Source organism: Ascidiella aspersa, chromosome 3 (assembly GCF_963924565.1).
Source record: "Ascidiella aspersa chromosome 3, kaAscAspe10.2, whole genome shotgun sequence".
NCBI lineage: Eukaryota > Metazoa > Chordata > Ascidiacea > Phlebobranchia > Ascidiidae > Ascidiella > Ascidiella aspersa.
The window spans coordinates 29,057,171-29,078,970 of NC_139449.1; the positions used below are offsets into that span (position 1 = coordinate 29,057,171).

Below are 21,800 nucleotides of genomic sequence, written 5' to 3' on the forward strand. Positions count from 1 at the left end.
CATCTTGATAAATGACATTATATCGATAAATGTGCATTTCTTCAACCAATGCGTCGTGTCTCATTCTAAATTAAATATTTGTCTATTTAACCGAATAAAGGCACTCTTTTTCACGTTTCGTGCGATCGCTTTGTGGAAGTGATCAAGAAATAGAGTGATAGGCTATTCTTTTCTTTCCTTGTGTGAGGTGTGGCTCTTTGGGGTTAACCAAGTAAGAAATGCTACTCTTGTTGTCTGACTATAGTTGGCCACCCCTGCATTATTGAATTGTCAACGTTGTTACGTTATTTTGCTTGTTTCGCGGTTATGCTATTTTTTAATTCATTCCATCAACTGCGAATAAATGGGATAAGTGCAGCTCCTTGTTTTACCGAGTTTCGAGTTTGAATAGGTTTTTCATAGGGGGGGGGGGGGTGTTGTTGGGCGCTATACAGTTAAAAACAAATATAACCAAAATTCAACAAACCTTTGACAATATATTTAACTTAGCCATAACCAACACCACAAACGAAAAGGTTAAAATGTTTACTGACATGCTCAGTTCCAACTCGGACCCTATCACCGTAGCGGCGGCACCTGTGAAGACATAGGTTGTCACTGAACTAAGGGACCTCAGAAATTCCCGGCTTTCTTCTCGGCCAATAAGAAAACCAAGCCACAACCCTTACCTTGTTTGCTCTACTTTATTTACACTTTACTTTCCCCGAGTTCCCTTCACCACTGGAGGACAAAAATCAAAGAAACAAACAAAACAATAGTACTGCAATTTGCAGCTAAGTCTGAAAACAACAAATAAACAATAGATATAACAAAATGCCGTACACTGTCGAGGAATACAGACTAAAAGTAATGTTTGGCCTAACTGCGATGGGAAATAAAAAGGCAAGACATTATTTAAATGTTTTTTTAACATTAAAAAAAAGCTTTCACGGAAAATATAAACCTGGTTACAAGATAGATTATTATGATTGTTAGTTGTTCGTTTGCAATTCACCTTTTGCAACGCTCCGAAAATGGTAGCCTACCTTCTATTAAGATTTTTTAACATTTTTAAAGAAATTATAGAATTATGTTCTGGATTAAAACGACACAACCATTAAAATATAGCACACAACTTTGGTGCTTTGTTATTTGCCAAATCTAATCACACACAGCCTAAGTGCCACGACCACGAAAAACGTGTTAAATCCTGTCACTATAGTGCCGCTTCCAAATTGCAAAAAAATGTGTGATAGCCTATGTGTGTTTTTCTTATCAGGAGCGGGTCTGGGGGAGGGGGTGGTGCACGTGGCTATGTCCCCCCAAAAAAACTGTGCAAAAAAGTATTTTTCAATCCGGATTGCGTTTCTATATATTTTGACCTGTTTCTATAAAATTGCTTCAGCCAAATTAGGCGTCGTGCATTTCATTACACAATCGAAAATGAAAAATTTGACAACCTAAACGATATAAAGGCGTTGTTTCGCATTGGGTGAATCGATAACATCTTTTATATTAAAAGTACCAAATATTCAACCTATACCTTCAACGAATGAACTAACTGTGTGGTGTTCTAAAAATTACTTGTTTATGACACCACGTTTAGATTAACTTCACGAAGTCACGTTTTGACGTAAGTTTGTGACGTCATCTCTGAAAAAAGTGATGCCCCCCCCCCCCAAACAGATCGGAAACTTATTTCTGATGATATTCGCTGGCAGACGGTAGCTACGCTTTGTTACAGAGCGGAATAGTATATAGGTTGCGTTCCCGCTAACATAGGGCTGCAAGCATAATCTCTTTGCTACAAGCCTGCAAGGCATTGCTTTAAGGGATTTTTACGCAATTTTACAACAACACCAAATAATTTGCGTCAGGGAAAGAGTTTCACTATAGCCAATCTAGCTTGACGCCACTCTACGCATTGTTTTTAATCACTGTGACAAAATTTTTAATGTTTTGCGTCTTCCGTTGTAGCTTTACCTTGCTTCTTGCGAAATCATGGCAGTCAAGTGCCTTAAAATTTGTTGCCACAAATATTAACGACAAATAAATAGTTTATATGTTGGCCGCTGCGAAGTGCAAGTTAGTTAAGTGTCTCAATGAGTTGTACAAGGGTAACATATAAAGTTCTTCAACCAGGGAGTCGAACCGTTTGACTTTTCCAGTTCTGGTTCGGTTCGGGTTCAAGGACTTTTTTGGAATCCGGTTTAGTTCCGGTTTCGGTTTTATGTAATTCAACAGTTCCGGTTCAGCTTCCGTTCGACTAAATATATTTTCAAAACCGGTTTATAAAGTCCGGTTCGGATGCAATTTGAGATGAAAATTTGGGTCAATAAATGTAGAGTTACTGGACTTGACGTAAACAAGCAGCTCATTATTGAAATATCTACAAAATGAAAAAAAATTACCGTTTTATCTCATCAGTATTCTTTTTTTTTCATAAAATTTCTAACATGGCATAACTGAAACTTGACTCTGTCATGCTGGACTCAGTGGAGTGAACCGCTTTTATGACAGGTTCGGGTTTGGTTAAGGTTCTTTCAAAATATTCGGTTCTGTTCCGGTTCGGTTCCTTAAAATCTTACAAAATAGGTTCAGGTTGGGTTACGGTTCGGGAAAATTTGGACCAAAACCGGTTCATAAAGTTTCATTTCGTTTCCGGTTCGACTCCCTGCATAAAACCCCTCTACGACTAAAAGTAATCGTGCGTGACCGTGTTCATCGACCCTTATCTGACCAAATGTAAACAGAAGATGACAACGTTGCAAAGTTAAATGGTCTCATTGTTTTTATATTTATACATGTAGACTCATTTTTTACAAAATGATAATGCTATTTAACTTGAAAAACTAAAAAGTACTTGTCATTTTGTCGAAATGTGCTATTAAATACAGACTGGGTAAGCATTTAAAATACCGTTTAAAGTTATAAGTGTTAAAGCAGCCTGGACCAGTCTGCAGACTGCATTGGCACTTTCTCTGGTGTTTGAGAAAATTATCACTTATGTCTGTGACTTGGAAAAGGTTAACGAACCCTTTCTTAAAGTAACTATGGTAGCCATATTATTGTTTAAACTAACACTTTTGTTTGTTGAATTGATTTGTTGTTTTGTGCAGATGTATTTGTTTTAGCAATGAAGTATTAAAGTTTAGTATCCTATAGTTTAGCTACCTCAAACTGTGTTTCTGTGTTTTTTTCGTTGACTTCAGTTCTGCTTGTGATGGACGTAGATGATGCCTATACCAAAGTTGTTGGTGAATTTGGGAGGTACCAGCTCCAACTGTTTATCATCATTAACATATTTAGTGTAAGCAACCGCTAAATTTTCCAATTTTATATTCTTGCTGTGGCATTTACCTACCCTTAGATTGTATTGTTTTTATTACACAGATTGTAATTCCAGCTCTCAATTTGCTGCCAGTGTTTGTAGCTGCGAAGCCTGAAGACTTAAAAGTTAACCCGCGAGCAGGAAATGACAGTACCATTTTGATTGAGGTATGCACGGTACTGTTTTTGGTGGTCATGTGTGATCATAGGTACAACTCACAAAGTAAAGTTTAGAAAGTGCTTTGGCACCAGGTTGGAAAGTTTAGCCTCAAGCCTGCACAACTAAAATAATACAAGGGCCACAACAAGAACAAAAAAAAATTGGCGGGCCGCATACTGAAGTTGCATATCATTTTTAAACGCTAGTCTATAAGACGTATAATATAATGCATCATATAGAATCCCCTGCGAAACACTAAAAACGCACAGTTCGGCGTTTTGGTCACGCACCAGTGGAAAACGGTCACGTGTTTAGTGACGTCAAATTAGGCAATATCGAGTAATATTGCATATCAAAAGCTACACTATCAAACTTTTTAAATATTTAGCTGCGCCCGCACACCAACCAAAAATTGCTCAGTGCTTCAAGTATTCCATGAACGCTGTAAACCTGTAAGTTTATTATAATGTCGCAACTTACAACGTTCGGTAGCCTGGTGGTTTATTTTCAGCCTCGCAAGTTCAAGTCGAAATTTTATTTTCAGCCGCGCATTTTTTCAGCTGCAAAACATCTTCCCCGCGCAATATTCAAAGTTTCCAATCTGGCTTTGGCATATATTTAAAATTTATTTTTTTAAATACTCCATAAATAATTAAGTTAATTCTTTCAGTGGAACTTGTTGGACAAGGAATGGATAAGTAATAGCATTCAGTCATTGTTCTATGCAGGATTTTTAGTTGGTGTCATTGCTTTTGGTCAAATGTCTGATCGCTTTGGACGTCGAAGAGTGTTTATTGCTGGTTGGTTGATGTAATTGTACTAACACATTTTTTAGTTCAATAGATTTAAAAATTTTTTTTATTATTATTGTTTACAATTACAAACGTACCCCTTGATGTGCAGGATCTTATTTTGTTGTTCCATTGAGTATAGCTACAGCCATATCACCAAACTGGGAGATATTTGCAGCCTGCAGATTTTTAACAGGACTTTTTGCTGGTGGATTTACGTTGGTCCAGTATGTCTACCTGCAAGAAATGTTCGGCCAATCATGGTGGGCACTTACTGGTATGGGCCTTGGCATATGTATATATTTATTATTTATTTTTGCCTTTAAACTTTTTTGCTACATATTTTTTGAACGATGTTTAATTGATTTTGTGTCTTGGAGATCAATGTTTTGTTGCATCCTTTATTAATCTTTCAGGAACTATAATAAACAGCTACTTTTCGTTTGGGATTGCTTATCTTGTGTTTTTTGCCTACTTTGTGCCGAATTGGAGACATCTTATTTTCGTCCTCAACGTTCTGTTAATAATTCCGCTTATTTACATATGGTAAGTAAGTGTTCTAAAAATTGCAATTTTTTCATTTTTTGATATATATTTTTTTAACCTGTATTTAATAAACACACACCAGCTAATTTTATTTTTTGTATTCATTTTGTAATAGCATTATGGACCTGTGAAATAATTATACTAATTCTTGGTACATTTACTGTAGGTACATACCGGAGTCTCCGCGTTGGCTGTATGCTAAAGGTCGACTATCTGAAGCTGAGCAAGTGCTTGTAAAAATGGCTAAACGAAACGGAGTAAGAGATCCAAGTAAGCAGTTTTGAGGGCTCTTTTAACATTTGTATATCTCTTACCAGTTACCACCTTAACTTTGCAAAAAATACATAACCAATTTATTTTCATGCAGTTATATCTTTGGTAAGAAAGCCGGTTGAGGAAAAAACTAATGCAAATTTCATTGATTTGATTAGGAATTCCACCACAAGAAAAAGGATATTTATAATGGGCTATATTTGGTGGGTGAATTTGATTTTTTTTTGGGTAAATTGAATTTTCACTATTATTTTGTTATAAACTGAAAAACTGCCTAGATTAGCCTGCTTAAGTTTTGTTGCAACTGTAGCAGGGACTTTCAGCTTTTTACACTACTACACACACTTCGATTTAGAGTTATTTGTTTTCAATTTGTTTGTCTGTAGGTTTGTGAACAGTTTTGTTTACTATGCTCTCACCCTGGCGGCCGGTGATATTGGCAGCAACCTTTACATAAGCGAACTGCTTTCTGGGTTGATTGAGTTGCCACCGCAGATATGGTGTGTGTATCTTCTTAATCGTAGATGGTAAGTGCATCCCTTGCAGGAGTTTTGCTGGATAGCTATTATTGAATTGGTATAATGAAATGTGCGTTTTGGGGGTATAAGCCCATCATTTTTGACCCCTTTTATTGGGTTTAATGGAATTTTTTATTAACCTAGGTGTGGAAGAAATCGCATTTTGTCTAGTGCCTTACTCGTCAGCGGTGTGTCATGTTTGATTTTGATGGCTTTCAAACACACAGGTAATCCAAAACATATAAACCTTGAACTTGTTTGTAACAAAAGATTTGTGTGCTGTTGGTAAACAAACTCACTAACCGATTATAGGTTGAAGAAAATATTTTGAGTAAAATTTACGCTAATTTTTATTTTTTTTAAAACAAGACAAAACTTGGAGTAAGATGATTTTTGGACTTGTTGGAAAAATGATGATTTCTTCCAGTTTCAACACACTTTACGTTTACTCCCCCGAACTCTTTCCAACCTCGGTGAGAAATGTTGCACTTGGGTCAGCATCAATGTGTGCGAGGGTTGGCGGCATACTTTCATCTTTTGCCCCATCAATGGTAAGTCAGACACGCTATATATGTTCACATTTGACTTAAATTGTGGACCCCCAAAATAGGCTACAATGTCAGGCCAATTTTTTTATATTTTTAATTTATTATGCAATCATTACCACCAGTTGTAGGTTAAACACATTCTTCAAATTTAATTAAGAATCTTTTGGCAGGTGAACTTATATTGCTGTTCTTTTTTTCTGTAAAATTTCTTTAATCCTTGTGTGAACATTAAGATATTTCATTGTTTTGCAGATATCATCCAATTCAGTTGCTTCATATGCTGCTTTTGGAACATTTGGGGTCACTGCAGGTTTTCTGACGATGCTTCTTCCAGAGACTTTGGGAAGGAAACCGCCGGACTCATTTGAAGATTTAAATATTCAAGTCAAAACCGCTGCTGAACCGGTTACTACTCTTTCCAATGTACTCAATGTACACCGTGGAAGAAATAGACAAGAACAAGAAGCGGTAAATTTTTTGGGATAGCCTGATGACTGAATTTTACTTCCTAAGTTTTTGAATGGTTTGTTTTTTGCATTCATTAATGAATTTAAAAACTCATTATTGGCATACATATGAGTTCATATGTTTTCCATGCAATAATACAATAAATGGCTCCCCAAATTTCCTTTAAGAAATGGTTTCTACTAATGTTTTAAAACTATTCACCCCCTGTCAGCCGTTAGTAGATTTTTTAGTCTGAATAGATTTACATTATTGTGCTTTATGTACATGCTCTGATTATAAAAGGAAATCAAGCATTAAACTGTTTCTAAACATCATCGTTGGATTTATAGAAATTACTAGCATAATTCACGAAGCACACCTGTCCCGTCCTCTTTTCGAAACGTTATGTTTAAGAGCGCATATTTACTTTGACTTTTTACATAACTTATGCAAGTGTATTTTTTAACAGAATCCTTTGCTGAATGAAAATGAAGAAGATGAGCATGTATTTTAGGATTCATCTCATCACCCCATTCAACTGTGTGGGGACAAAAGTCTTATTGGTAGAGTAAAGCGTCAATCTCAGCCTAATTATACATTTTAGAAATTCTTGACCTTATTAAGCATGTCACCTAAAATTTAAGTTTGTTCCTAGCTTATGTATTGTCCTGCTTTGTGCATTGTGCCAGGTAATTGAAATCATAGTTGTACATTAAACTTTGTATCTGCACTGCAAACTAATTTGACATGTTTAAACAATTTTTCGGGGCTGTTGTAAACCTAATTTTATTTCTTCAACGTTCTAGCAATCTTCAGTTTTACCAGACAATTTCTCAATAATTCATTTGAAGATTAATGAAATTGACATATGTTTTCTTTATTTTTCAAAATAGAAGGTGAATATTTTGCTTTTTTAATGGTGGACTGCTTTAACCTATGTCTGCAATGTTTAAACAATTTATTGCAAAGGGTGTAAACTCGTATTTATCACTTTACTATTGTTTTATTGGCAGTTTATTTTACCTTGTATTGTTTTTGTAGTGTGCTAACTGTGGCCTTTGCAATCAGCCTTACTTGGTATTAATTGTTATACTTGTGATTTTATCCTGGATATGCCAGTTTTTATCCTGCAACATTTTACACTTCTATTTTATTGTTGTGTGTACGAAATAGCAATAGTATTGCCTTGTTGTTTGCACAGTATTGTTGATTGTTACACCATAACGTTTTTAAAACGAAAACAAATGTGTGTAAATATTTAAAATCATGTTTTGTGACTTTTTTCTTTTTTCAAATTGGATAAAACATTGTATGCAATATTTGAATGGATGTTTATTTTACTTGCTGTATTACCAACGTAATCCATTTCATGTCATGTAGCAACACATATGAAGGAGTTTTAATGCTTAAAATTGCCCCTCAAGTATTGAATTACACGCTTTTTGTTTTTACACATAGTAACCTACACATTAAACTACTTCTAAATGTAAAAAAATGCATTTCCTTTATTAAACAGACTTTTATCTAGGTTGTTATTTTTGTATTTTATTTTCAGAATTAATAATTTTGCTTTTCTTTGATTTTTGCACCATTTCTCAATTTTTGCATTTCAGATATTGACAATCATTGTGCGTTTATTAAGATAAAGCGATACTGTAATTCTTTATTAGAAGTAGGGTGTTCAGCATGTAATGACGATTTTTAATCCAGGCCTTCTGCAGTAGTGTAGGCAAATATGTTGGTGTAGGGGATTAATCCCTCATTGGTAATAAAGTTGCTGTGTTCTAACGGACGCATATCGCCAACATGGAAAAGCTGGATATTGACGATTGCTACACAAAAGTGGTCGGCACTTTTGGCCGATACCAGCTGCTTACCTACGGCATAATGTCAATCTACCAGGTAATAAGTTTTTTTGTATGCTTTTATTAATACATTAAAAAGGGGACCTAAATAGATAATTTTTATTTTGTATTTCTTGCGTTCACGGCCTAATGTCAGTCTGCCAGGTAATTAGGTTTTCTGTATATTGCCTATTTTTATACACGAAAAAAGGGGCCTAAAGAACTAATTTTTATTTTGTATTGGTTGCGTGTCACGAAAGATACACACACACTCACACGTGTTCAACAACTGTGATCTAGCTGCACTGAAGTCGCGTTATGACCAACGATAGCGGCTCACGAATCATAGTACACCAACGCATACTAAACAAATCTGTCGCTAAATGATGCAAGCACGGCAGACTAGAAAAACAACTATAGCCTATAGTGAGGTTCGAACTCACGACCTGTATTGTAGCATTCCATGGATAGGTGCGGCATATTTGTGGAGCGTGTAAAGTATTACAAAATATTTAACGTTTATTCTTCATGCTTGATCAACCTAACAAAGCCACTACTTGTATGTAAATCAGAGTTGACCTTATATTTCAGCTCTTCTTGACATGCCACACAATGCTGGTTGTGTTTGTTGGTGCCAAACCGGCGGATCTGCAGAAGGTCAACCCGCAAGTTTCAGATGATAGCTCCATTTTAAAAGAGGTAAATTGTTTATTGTTGACACATTTTTTTAGTGTAATTTGAAAAAAAATAATTGTGTAAGATTTGAATACTTTTTAATTCGAATGAATGCTCATTGTCATTGTTGAGACTTCACGCCAACTGCGTTCCCTTGTCAAATCTTTACCCTAAAAAAGTGTTATACTGCTGTTCGAAAAAGTGACCCGTGCTCAAGTTCGGACAAAGTTTTGACGTTTAAAAAAGAAAAGAATTCACACCCTAATCTGACCTACCAAAAAATAACGCAGAATGACCGTTGCTCTGGAAACAAGCTTACATGGGAAAATGCTTATTTTCAACGGCATGGAATGACCCATAATGTCAACACTGTGTTTCTAATTAACACCTTCAATGTGTTTGGCTTCCATCGTCCTCTAATACTGTACTTTGCCCTAAATGAAATATTTCTATCTCTAACCATAACCTATACTTTTTCCAAGTGGGGCTTAATGGACCGCCAGTGGGTGAGCGACCGTATTCAGTCCTTTTATTTCTGCGGCAACTTGGTCGGCGTGGTCGCGTTCGGCCAGCTATCTGATCGATTCGGACGAAGGCCCCTGATGCTTGCCGGTAAGTGAGAAAGTTTGCCCAACTTTTGGTGCCCCCTTAATAATATTTTGGTGCCCCCACCCCCCATACATAGAACAAGGCCCTTTCCTAATACAGTGTTATACGATAATGTCTGGCACTGCTATACGCTAAAATCTTACTCAAAAGAGGCTGATATAAACGTGATTTTTAAAGAAGAATTTTCTGGGTGAGGTTATAAACTGAAAAAAGCTAACGGGTCTCTGAAATTTTGTGCTAATGATATGGCGCTATCATTTGACAGACCAAAAAAAAACACTTGACACATGCAGTTTGTACACTAAAATATAAATAACAGAGTTATTTTATGTGATGAAAAATCTTATGTAAATTGATGTTACATTATTTCCTATAAAATAAATCTATAAGTTATCGGCATAAAATTGTAAGGCCTTTACATTGATTTACGATCATTTTTTCACATTAAGACGACCAGATCCTTGTATACTGTATAGGTGTTTCTGAAAATAAATAAAGATATATTCTAAGCGTTCAAAATGATACCTACTTCTATATGGGCTTTGTTATTCTTGCTACAAAAAGCAATTGGTTAAAAAAAAACGCAACATGATGAGTAACTCAGCAGCCGGATCGAGCATCATCCCCAAAACAGTCTTTCGCAAAAAAACGTGCTCATTTTACCGCAGGTTTTGCCCTTCTACTGCCATCGTCCATCTACACTGCCATGGCGCCGACCTGGCAACACTTCGCCGCTGCCCGCTTCCTCACCGGTACTTTACAGGGAGGAGCGGCTCTGGTGCTCTATGTCTACCTACAAGAGATGGTTGGAAGGTCCTGGTGGGCAGTCACAGGTGTGCTCTTTAATTTTAGACGTGGCTTTTTGTTCGATTTTGTGCAAGTTGACTGGGATATGAATTTTGCCTTCGATATGCGTTTCTATGAAGCTGGTTAGCCGGGTTTATTTTTTCCCACTGTTAATGAATTAATACGAAAATTTGCAGTGTTGCTAAAAAGTCTTGGAATATTTAAAAGTCTTTGAAAAACCTTTTGTTTTTCTTTAAATAGTATTTGTAGTTATTTCATGTCCAGCTTAAGTTATGTGTTCATAAAGTGCTGTAATAAAACAAATTTTGTTTGGCACTCAAATAGGTCGTTAAAAATATAAAATTTTTCTATGAAATGTCTTTGAGTTTGTTTTTATAAAACTGTTTGGCAACAACTCTGAATAGCCATCTCCATATATGTTTTCTAGGGGCGGTCAGCAACATTCTTTTTGCCGTTGGAATATGCATCCTTGCCATATGCGCTTTTTACGTACCTGGTTGGAGAGATCTCACGTTGTTTGTTACCTTGCCGCAAGCGATCCCTTTCATATATATGTGGTGAGTGCAGTTCAGTGCGACGTTGGTTTTCTAAGCTATGGCATGTTTTTGTTGTTATGAATTGTCGCCAACAGCTTACAAATAATTTCAAAAACGTTTCACTTGAAACCGCCGAAGCCAATTCATCACTTTGTTATTTCCTGTATGGGGTATAATTCTACTATTTAGCAAAGGAAATCATCTCAGTAAAAGTAAATATTAAAACTGTGAACATTTGAGAATGATTGCTTGCCTTAATTTGTTGAAATTTGAGGACATTGTATTGTAACGCAATCTGACTGCGAAAAAGAGCCCTCTTAAGTGCAGCAACAATCACCAGGAAATAACTGTATTGTTTTTGTAAAACCACAACATAAGGTAAAGCTTACCAAAACAGTTTATGTCTTTGCCGTCTGTCACAGCACAGGATTGAACCTATTGGGTCTGAGTGATCTTATGTGTTGGCTCAGCACATGTACCGCCTTTGGGCGATTTAACATTATCGCCATTACGAAATGCAAGTATTATTATTTGGGCCGTTTTGTCCTATTCGGCTTTGGCGGAGTGTAAGCTTTTTCCTTTCGCATTCAACCTCCACCAAGACTTGGAATTCCCATCCATTAGTAATCTCATTTACATGCGTGGTTCGCTAAAACGAAAAGAGCATGGCGTTGCTGTGTGACTAATGCATATTAGAGCGTATTACTAACTATACAGAAACAGAAATTCGAAACAATGTACCATAGGATTTCGCTTTCACAAATAGTCTGTCCTGCAGTTTAAACATATTCACCCACTTGAAAAGTAATGTTAGAACAAGAAAGATTTTCGTTTTACTGCCAACAAAATATGTAGCGACATTTATCGATCCAGAATTTCTAACAAATGCCTTTAAAATAAAAATTGCTTACCCGTGGCCGGTTTGCTACGGCGCTCGCTTGAGATGCACGACTTTTTCGCATAGAAAGAAACAATTTTTTTCTGTCTTGGAGCACACGAGTTTCTTTCTATTTTACTCACTCGCCAGGCGACTCGCTTAAGAGGGAGCAATATGAGCCACGTTGCTCTGTCTGCTCCCTGAAACGCGAACGTGTTGACGACGGCCGGCCGACAAACTTTCCATTATACATATATATACGATCTCATTTACATGCGTGGTTAAAGGAACCGGCGTGTGACTAATGCATATAAGACCATTATTACTAACGATACAGAAACAGAAATTAGAAACAATGCACCATAGGCTATCGCTTTCACAAATAGTCAGTTCTGCAGTTTAAACAAATACAACCACTTAAACAGTAACGTTAGAAGAAGTATAATTTTCGTTTATTGGTAGAGTTGTTAAAAATATCTTCAACAAGAGAAAAATGTTATGGCTATGCGCGAACTTTTAATTGATAGAAAAACAACCGGTATTTTGCAGCTAGTGTTCTTTGACATAACTTTTCAAAGGTTTACTACTAATATAATTTTAGTTATACAAAAAGAGCAAATATCCGGTTGAAGCAAAGTTATGGTCGACTGTTTCTATTTTTACAAGGTTATGTCTTTTTTGCATTTAGGTCTGTGGTTATCGGGTATTTCGCAAGGCAAACACAAGTCGATTTTCGTGAGCCCCCTTTTTTCATGAACCCGTTTTTCATGAACCTCTTTTTTCATGAACCTCTTTTTTCATGAACCCCTTTTTTCATGAACCCCTTTTTCATGAACCCCTTTTTCATGAACCTCTTTTTTCATGTAAATAAAAGTATAACGTTATACTCAGTAATTGTAAACGCGTGCTATTACAAAGTTTCAATGGAAAGTTGTCTCTATTTTTGCAGGGATGTCTATGGATTATATTTTTTACATTTAGGTCCATTCCTGAGTCACCGAGGTGGCTTTACTCGAAGGGACGCCTCAAAGAAGCTGAACAGACCCTCGCCTTTATTGCCGTTAAAAATGGAGTCGCCAATCCTAGTGAGTTTATAACTAGTTCGAGGAAAATTACAAGGAAATCTGTAGTTTTCTTTTTCAGCACCACTTAGTTTTAATTTTTTTTCGCATAGTAAAATTATTTACTTGTTATAATGCAACCCATTTTCCCTAGCAATTAAAATAGGTAAAAATAAATGAACAATAAGTTGCAGAAAAGAAGGCCTTTATTCGAAAGCTTTGTGATTATTTAAAATTAATTGATCAACACTTGCCGTTTGTTCAGTTTTCAAATAATGAATTATTTTTTTACTTTTTCCTCAACAGACAGACTCCTTTTAAAAGCTTTCAGATCAACTACTAGGAACGTCCGATAACAGCGGATCAAAATTAATACCCTCTTTGCCCGATACTTGGGTTGTATCGGTGCAGCTAAAGCAATTTTCGTCTAAAAACCTAAACAACGTACTATTGAACGTTCAATGTTATCCATGTTGCTTGTTTAAACTTACTAATCACTTAATTTTGTAACGGATTAGATTGCGATAGTTTTTTCTCCAAAATTTCGGGAGTCAGTTTCGAAATAAAATGTTAAGCATCGGGCAACCATAAAACTATTCCTATATGATTTTACTATAGCCGTAAAGTATTTATTTTCACTCGACGACCATAGGCAGCTACAAGGGTTTTTTTCACGCAGAGATATGCCTGGCCGCAAGTTCAAACATTCCTACTCAGCAGGCCACTCGAAACTACAGTGTATTAGACCTTTTCCGGCATCACGTGACCGCCAGCCGGACGCTAGTCATGCTTTGCATTTGGTGGGTATTTATGCGGCATTACCACATGTTGTATACGTAACACTCGGTTACGTCGTATTCGTTCGTTTTGCGCAAATGGTACTTGACTAAACGAAAACTCAACTTGAGATTAAAGTTAAACTCTCAAATAGTTTCGTCCTGTGTTAAAGTCACCAGGTGTTTGACCACCATGGCGTTTTACTCTGAAATTGATTAAAGGCACGCGCTTTGAATAACATATTTGGAGAAGGTTACTGTAAACAATGTGTTAAAATATTTGGAAAAGGTTACTGTAAACAATGTGTTAAGCAAGAGGGGATTTGTTTAGGCTTTCTGCTAGCATATTTATGGTTTAGTTAAGGGCCTGAAGCCTAAAGCTACTAACAAAAACTATTGAAAAAACTATTTAAAAGGCTAGTTAAAAAAATCTAGTTACCTGGTAGCTGCACCACAGTTTCGGCGTCATTTGCAGCACACACACCAAAAATACTGACTTTCCGATATACTTGGTTAACTAGCCTGATGTACGCCAATCGGAATCGAACCGCTAACCGCTGTCATTTTGCCGCAGGAGCGTAAACAGCTTCGTGTACTTTGCGATGACCCTGGCGGCCGGCAGCATCGGATCCAACCCTTACGTCAGCACCAGCCTTTCCGGACTCATCGAGATTCCTTCCACATTTCTCTGCACAGCACTGCTCGAACGTCGCGGGTAAGAGATCAGCTTGAATATATATTTTTCCACAGACAGATTTGCGGTATGTGGTTAGAGAAGTTTAATTGGTTTCAGTCGGGGGTCACCAAACTTTGTTTGGCCAATTTCCGCCCTAAGAGGTTATTTTACCGGCCCGCGGCATATTTTACCAATTAACATAAAGTCGAGTTGAAATGTTTTCGAATACAGACCCAAACTTAGTTTAAAAAAAATTTAAACACAACGCCCATTATCAAAGCTCAGTACAGTTTTGTTGCACAGTCATTTATATTTCGTTCGTTTAACGAAAATCCAGTTAATAAAGTTCAACACAAAAGTCCGGCCCGCGATCGTCAACCATCCGGGCCTTTAGTAAAACAGTTTGGTGACTCCTGGTTTAGGTTCACGGCCAGACAAAGATACCAAGTTGCCGCGACCGTATTTGTTTCATTTTTTATTTATTTTGCCTTTCAGGTTCGGCCGGAAGAGAACGGTTAGCCTGTTTATGCTGATCAGCGCCGCTGCTTGCTTCGCTACTATGCGAGTTTCAAGTATGTGTAAACGATCGTATTGTACAGTGTACATCACTCAATTCTATGTTTCCATTAAATCAGTGTTTATCAACCTATGGGCGGTGACCCAAATTTTGCGACGCCTCCTGCAGTAGTTCACAAGATTAGGTGTGTTCAAATTGACTCTTGAGCAAGATTTCTCCAAACTTTTTTTTAATAAAGGAAGCGATACGAAACATTGCCTATATTAACTAAATTAGAACTTTTTGAAAGCTTAGCTTTTCTACTTGATCAGCACATATCTCAGCCTACTCGCCCAGTCGGGTCGGGCCAAGTCAAAATACCCAAGTCGCTGACTATATTAGCGAAGAACGAAAACATATAACAAGTAAACTGTTCCACAAGTACGAACTGAGGTAAATAACACAATTTTACCAAAAAATTAAGTTAGGTCCTACTCAGGCCATTTCAAAGCACTGACTTCAGTGCACTGTATCAAAGTCATTAACTTAACTACCACAATGTGTGTTTTACTAATTGCCTTGCTCGAAATATCCTATTAGCGAAGGCGAAAACATATAACAAGTAAACTGTTCTACAAGAAAAACTGAGGTAAATAACATAATTTTACAAAAAATGTTTGTCCAAGTCAAGTCAAGCCATTTTAAAAGCAGTGACATCAGTGCACTGAAGTAAAGTCATTAACTTAACGTAATTACAACAATGTGTATTTTACTAATTGGATCGGTCGAAATATCCTATTAGCGAAAGCGAAAGCGAAAGCGTATAACAAGTAAACTGTTCTACAAGAAAAACTGAGGTAAATAACACAATTTTAGCAAAACATTAAGTCAAGTTTAAGCCAAACTATTTAAAAAGCGGTAACTTCAGTGCACTGGAGGAAAGTCTGAACGTAACTGCCACAATGTGTATTTTACTATTAACTAGCTCGAAATACGCAAACCAATTTTTTGGCCTTCAGACCCGAACCTGGCCCTGGCGCTTGGTCTCACAGGCAAGATGGCGATCGCCGCCAGCTTCAATGCCATCTACGTCTACACCCCTGAGCTTTTTCCCACCTCGGTGAGGAACGTGGCTCTCGGGTCGTGCTCCATGGCAGCCAGGATCGGTGGGATTCTCGCCTCTTCGATGCAGTCTCTGGTGAGTGGCGTATATTTAACCTATTTGCGTATTTTGAGATTTTTTTTTGTTGTCGTGCTCCCCAGCCTTTTTTATTTGCGGCACACCAACCGAACTAAAACAACTATGCACCCTCCGAAATATATGACGATCGACAATAGACACCATAGGCAAATATCCTATGGGCAGCCTAGATAAAAATGAGCAATCTATGATTATACGCGCTGAAGGCGTCATAAATTTGACATATTAGACATTTTTTCTTCTGATTTTGCGATTTTACGGTCTTTCTAAACTATGTTAGGCCGGCCATATTTATGTAAATTGCACTCCCTTGCAATAGCGGATCAGAGACCATTGAAGGCTTTTAATAGTATTTTCCAAGAATGAAACCTGACAATTGTACTTTGTATTTTTCGCCAAATTTGTTTTTCGGAACAGCAGCCAAGATTAATTTCAACAATCAAAATATGCTAATAATACATTTGCACTGATATTCGAGCGTAGGGATAATCTCCATTTACACTTTGGTGTAAAGTTTTAAAACAATTCATATAGAATATTATAATCGTACACATTTGTACAACCACTGAGTTGTAAGCTATACTGAGCAATTTACTGCCAACGTTTTATACGCACAAATACACGTGGAAACATTTTAACCTTTCTCTCACAGATGGCGACCAATCCAGGTCAGGGCTATTTCCTTTTCGGCGTTACCAGCCTTATTGGGGGCCTTCTCGCGCTCAAACTGGTGGAGACCCTCGGCCAAAAGCCCCCCGACTCATTTGAGGACCTCAACGGCGACCGGGATCTAAAGGTACGTGGTTCAAATCCCGCGCCGCACGCCAAAGAGTCCTAACCTGTTGTGCCTTCGAAAATCGACAGCATGCTCGAAAACGCGTGCACTTCAAATTGCGTTACTTCTTTTTCTGTTATGCACAAACTAATCAGTGTGATATATATTGCTTTGTGCTAAAATGCCCCTATAAATATATAACTTCTTGCCAGGGCCTTGATGTTTTAAGGCTCGTAATAACGTTACATCCTCGCCCTTTTAACAAGTTTTTTGTGATCTATGCTTTTCGTTATCTATATAATCTTACGTTTAGCACTACATAAAAAGTGTCCTGGTCCTATATAAGTTTGTTTTCTGTTACTGTTCGTTAGTTCAGCGATGTTTCATATATCTCTAATTCGGCTACCTTCATCGTTTTAAGGGTTCGACAATATTCTAGCGTTTCAGACCTTCTGTTGGCGCCAATCCATTTAGCTTATTGTTTTTTTGTGTGTTATTTTTTCAGTTAGTGTTCAGCGTCAGTATATAAACCCGTTGAAGAGTGTGGTGTTGAAGTTACTTGATATTTAGAAATATGTATAGTTTTACCTATACCCATTTATATATAATTGTATATAAACGCGCGTAACCCTCATTTACTTTTAACTAATCACGTCGTGCCTAAATTAACCAGAATTATGTAACATTGTGATGCATTAACCTTCTTTGCTACCTTTCGTTGAAAGTTTGCAATAAACGTTTTGCCAAAAATCCTGTAAGATTTGTGTTTCTCCTGGAATCTGTGGTTAGAGATATCTGATGCTCAACGAATAAATTTTAACCTGTAGCCGATTTTTAGGGTTACTTTTCGCGATATGTCATTAAATCCTTATTTACCAAGGTTTATATACGTAAACTTGCGACTCTCGTTGCTAGTAAGATAAATGTATTATGGGTGCGGAAAGTATTCATTTGATTGTTATTTTTTATTGAGGATCGAAAATAAGTGCCTTCAAGATTTATTACAGACCATAAAAATATTCAAAATCGGACAACCGCCGAAGCCGTTACCTACCATTATACTTAAGCTGCCATATTTTATCATGATGCATTCATAGCAGCTTTTTCTGTAGATAAATATATAATTCAAACAAATTTATCCATACCTTTGATCGTCCTTGGGTTACAGCTTTCACAATTCTAATCCTGTTTGGCTTGCGCAATGCAGAAGCAAACGAATTCGTTAGCTGGTGTCGCCTTTTGAAATGGACGGTCATCGCGCGCAACCAGGAAAATGATACAACTTGCTTCAAGAAAAAGATTTTACGGCCTTTTGAAGCAGCTAATAACATCCTCATCGATTGTTTTTTACAGCATGTTCTAATGTGTCTGTGCAATTTAAGGTTCTGGTATATTGCCATTTTGTACAGTGTTTTGCAGTGTTCCGAAATATAAACCGATTTCGAAAAAAAATTTAATATTTGCCGTGCCTTTCTGCCCTAAGTATTGTACGTTTTTTCTTTCGTCTTTCATGAAACAATTTTCATCATTGCAATTTGATGTTTATCGCCCCGCCTTTATATGCATTTGTATCGACGTTTGAAGCAAATTTCAAAACAGTAGGCTGAACATAGACAGCGCAAAACTGACCATCAATGTTAATATTTTACAGCAAACTTAATGTTTTAGTCTATTTTTCATGACTCATTAGCAGTATTGTAAGCAAAACAAGTATAACATCCATTTGAAGCAATCCATATTCGATATTTATTAAACATACCTCAGCGCTTTTATTATGCAGAACAGTTTTATTTATGTCCCTATCAAAGAAGATCAATTCAAATGTTATAGCACTAATATAACTCTATCCTACCACTATTGTGCATGTATTATTGTGTATTTTACTCGCCCTTTGGCCCTTTTGGCAAATATAAAGCTAAATCTGGTAGAAGGCAACTGTTCTATAATTTAAGTCATGTTAGGCAAATTTTCTGTCGGCAACAGCCATCAAATCTTAAATAAATCACCTTTGCCGCCTTGCCTGGCGTCTAGAACAAAATCCCAACCCTTCGCAATTCTGGCAAATAAAAACTGTAATTGTACTGTTAGCACCGTGCGGTTTTGTAGCATCCTTCTCGTCTTACTAGCAATTTTCTTTATATCGCGACAAATTACAAAGGATTATCTTTATTTTACTGTTTTTGTGCTTCGTATGGAATTTTGATATGCATTCGTTTTTGCTTGTGTTTGCACATTTAGACCTTCTTCAAACAGAGTCAGCACTTCCTGGTTTTTAATTTTTTTCCACAGTTTGCTTAGTTTTAGCCTTTAGCAGAAACAAAACATATAGTTTCTGACGGAAAGAGTTTATAATATTTATGTACCCAATAATATTGCAATGTCGATAATACCGCCTTTTTATGTCTTATCAAATGCTTATATTACGTAACTGACCAATAGCTCATAGGTAAAAATATAGCAATTATAAAAAACATAGGCTTTTTCTAAAAACAAGGAGTCGTTTGGCTGCACTCACTAGAACAGTTTTTTTCACCTAATATTGTACTTTGAATTACAAACCTTATTTATGAACATGAAATATTACCAAAGGATCCTGTTTTGCATTGCGCTCGTCAATAATAGAAGACATAACTAACTTTTACTTCACATTTTGCTGTATAGACAACGTTGGAAATATATCTTCTTTTTATTGAAATATTCACGTCTATAAATACTTTATTGCTTTAAGCTTCATTGCTTTTAAGACTAGCTGGTGGTGGCTTGCCTCGTTGTACATCTTGCCAAAATAAACGCCACGGAATAACGGTCGAGGCAGTGGAGAGTGGTCATTTTCGTGTGAGCAACTTTATTTCCAAGCAACGGCGCGACGAAAAACGGTAATAGAAATATAGTAAGGGGCCAAATAAAAGCGCCTCGGCCAACCAAAGCGTGAAACGAAAGGTAGCAGCCAAATAGGCGGACCGCCAAATCGCTTGTTATTATTACTATATTAATACTAAGATGACTTCTACTGAACAACCCTTGCGCCACGCAACAAAAAAACTAAACCCTACTGAATTTCATTCGAGCTGCAGTTCATAGCATTCCATTCGCCCGCTGCTTAAGGTGAGTTTAACACAACGCCAAAACGCAAGCAACGCCAACCCTTTGCAAACAAACCATACAAAAAAACACCTTTCGTCCGGTGTCTGCAGGTCGCGGGCGCCAGGCAGTGGACAGGTAAATGAAAGCGAAACGTCCTTCGCAGCCCTTCGCCCGAAACATCTTCCTAAAGAGTTCTGGTGCGCGCGAGAAATGAAAATCGCGAGCATTTACTGAGGGCGAACAAAAGACAAAGAGAGCGAACAACGCAGACAGGCGCAATCATCGAAACAATAAAAAAAACGATCGAAAATACTTCTTCGTGCAAGGATAAAAAAGGAAACTCGTCGTCGGTGAGAATGGTGACGTATGCGGCGCAAAATGATGACGTCGATGTATTTTGATTGAATATCTTTTGCCTGCACGGCCCAAAATGCAACAATACACTTGCAATTTTTCTCGTTTTTGTTCGTATGTGCTTTTAGCTGTGCTTGTTTCATTGCCTTCAGTGAATTCGGTGAAAACACATATTTTTTAAAGTTTGTTTATATTTGTCGGCGGGTAGGTCGAGGTGTTTAAAGTTTATCGCAAAGAAAAGCTGGGCAGTTTTCACAGGACAAAACCGTAGGCCTGTAACAATTATATAACATGCTTTATCCGGAAGTAAAGCTTATTTTATAAACGACTGCACAAATAAAGATGTGTCGATAAAATAAAGCGTTATGGCGGATAGTAAATGAGTGCCGACTCATTCGAGTCTCGAAATGTGTTCTACGGTTAGTTCAAGGCATACCTTTGCGAGTGAAATACAAAAGCCTGGCTTCAGGAAATCGCTGTTTCGCAAACGTACACTCCTGTAGGTAAACACAATCCTTGTTATTTAAACGTGCGCAGTGGATTGTTTTAGAAAATTGCCGTTCCACTTAATCAGGGGTGTCCAACAAGCGGCACGCGACCAAATAAAAAATGGCACGCAAGCCCCCCTAAATTACTTAATTTGCTGTTCAGCCAATTGTTAAAAAAATACCTAATTTTTTATACAGTAAATTGCCATTGTTTATTCACAATATAAAACAATCGCTGCAATCACGACAACTAATAATTACTTACAATACTATCACATTATATTGTAGTGGAGGCTAGAATTCACATAACTATAAAGTTTGGTGTGAAGAAACAAAAAGCAAAAGTCAGCTCACCGACGAACATTTAGATGCAGTAATGCGCACTGCTAACTACACGTTTGTTATTATTCGTTAAAAAAACGCTTTTATTATTAGAAAGAATTATATTACTAAACTTTGGCACGGGAAGAAGTTATAGGATAAAAATTGGCACGCCGGCATGTTTGAGCTGGACACCCCTGCACTAAGTGGATGCCGTGTAAAGAATTTTTTTCTACAGAAAAAGCTGCTATGAATGCATCATGATAAAATATGGCAGCTTAAGTATAATGGTAGGTAACGGCTTCGACGGTTGTCCGATTTTGAATATTTTTATGGTCTGCAATAAATCTGTAAGGTACTTATTTTCGATCCTTAATAAAAATAACAATTAAATGAATACTTTCCGCACCCATAATACATTAATTTTCACATCCTGAAATAAAACATTTATCTTACTAGCAACGAGAGTCGCAAGTTTACGTATATAATAAACCTTGGTAAATAAGGATTTAACGACATATCGCGAAAAGTAACACTAAATTCGGCTACAGGTTAAAATTTATTCGTTGAGCATCAGATATCTCTAAGCACAGATACCAGGAAAAACACAAATCTTACAGGATTTTTG

General features: G+C 36.9%; 1 protein-coding gene across 1 annotated transcript; it reads left to right on the forward strand.

Moving 5' to 3' along the window:
* The first annotated feature begins 3,127 nt into the window (after positions 1-3,127).
* Positions 3,128-17,894, forward strand: LOC146161428 (uncharacterized). Its single transcript, XM_083385154.1, has 22 exons — positions 3,128-3,289; positions 3,373-3,477; positions 4,140-4,269; positions 4,373-4,537; positions 4,677-4,806; positions 4,973-5,076; positions 5,174-5,282; positions 5,466-5,606; positions 5,742-5,824; positions 5,967-6,148; positions 6,398-6,613; positions 8,408-8,494; positions 9,028-9,135; positions 9,594-9,723; positions 10,389-10,553; positions 10,955-11,084; positions 12,922-13,069; positions 13,665-13,801; positions 14,352-14,492; positions 14,949-15,025; positions 15,969-16,147; positions 16,803-17,894. The coding sequence occupies exons 1-22, from the start codon at positions 3,203-3,205 to the stop codon at positions 16,986-16,988; spliced, it is 2,940 nt and encodes a 979-aa protein (XP_083241280.1). The 5' UTR covers positions 3,128-3,202; the 3' UTR covers positions 16,989-17,894.
* The last annotated feature ends 3,906 nt before the right edge of the window (positions 17,895-21,800 follow it).

Bases quoted from the DNA above. Each gene is read 5' to 3' on its own strand.
- LOC146161428 (XM_083385154.1), top strand. From the start codon at position 3,203: ATGGACGTAGATGATGCCTATACCAAAGTTGTTGGTGAATTTGGGAGG. The intron at 3,290-3,372 runs GTAAGCAACCGC...TTTATTACACAG, and splicing joins TCATCATTAACATATTTAGT to ATTGTAATTCCAGCTCTCAA. The intron at 5,607-5,741 runs GTAAGTGCATCC...TTATTAACCTAG, and splicing joins TATCTTCTTAATCGTAGATG to GTGTGGAAGAAATCGCATTT.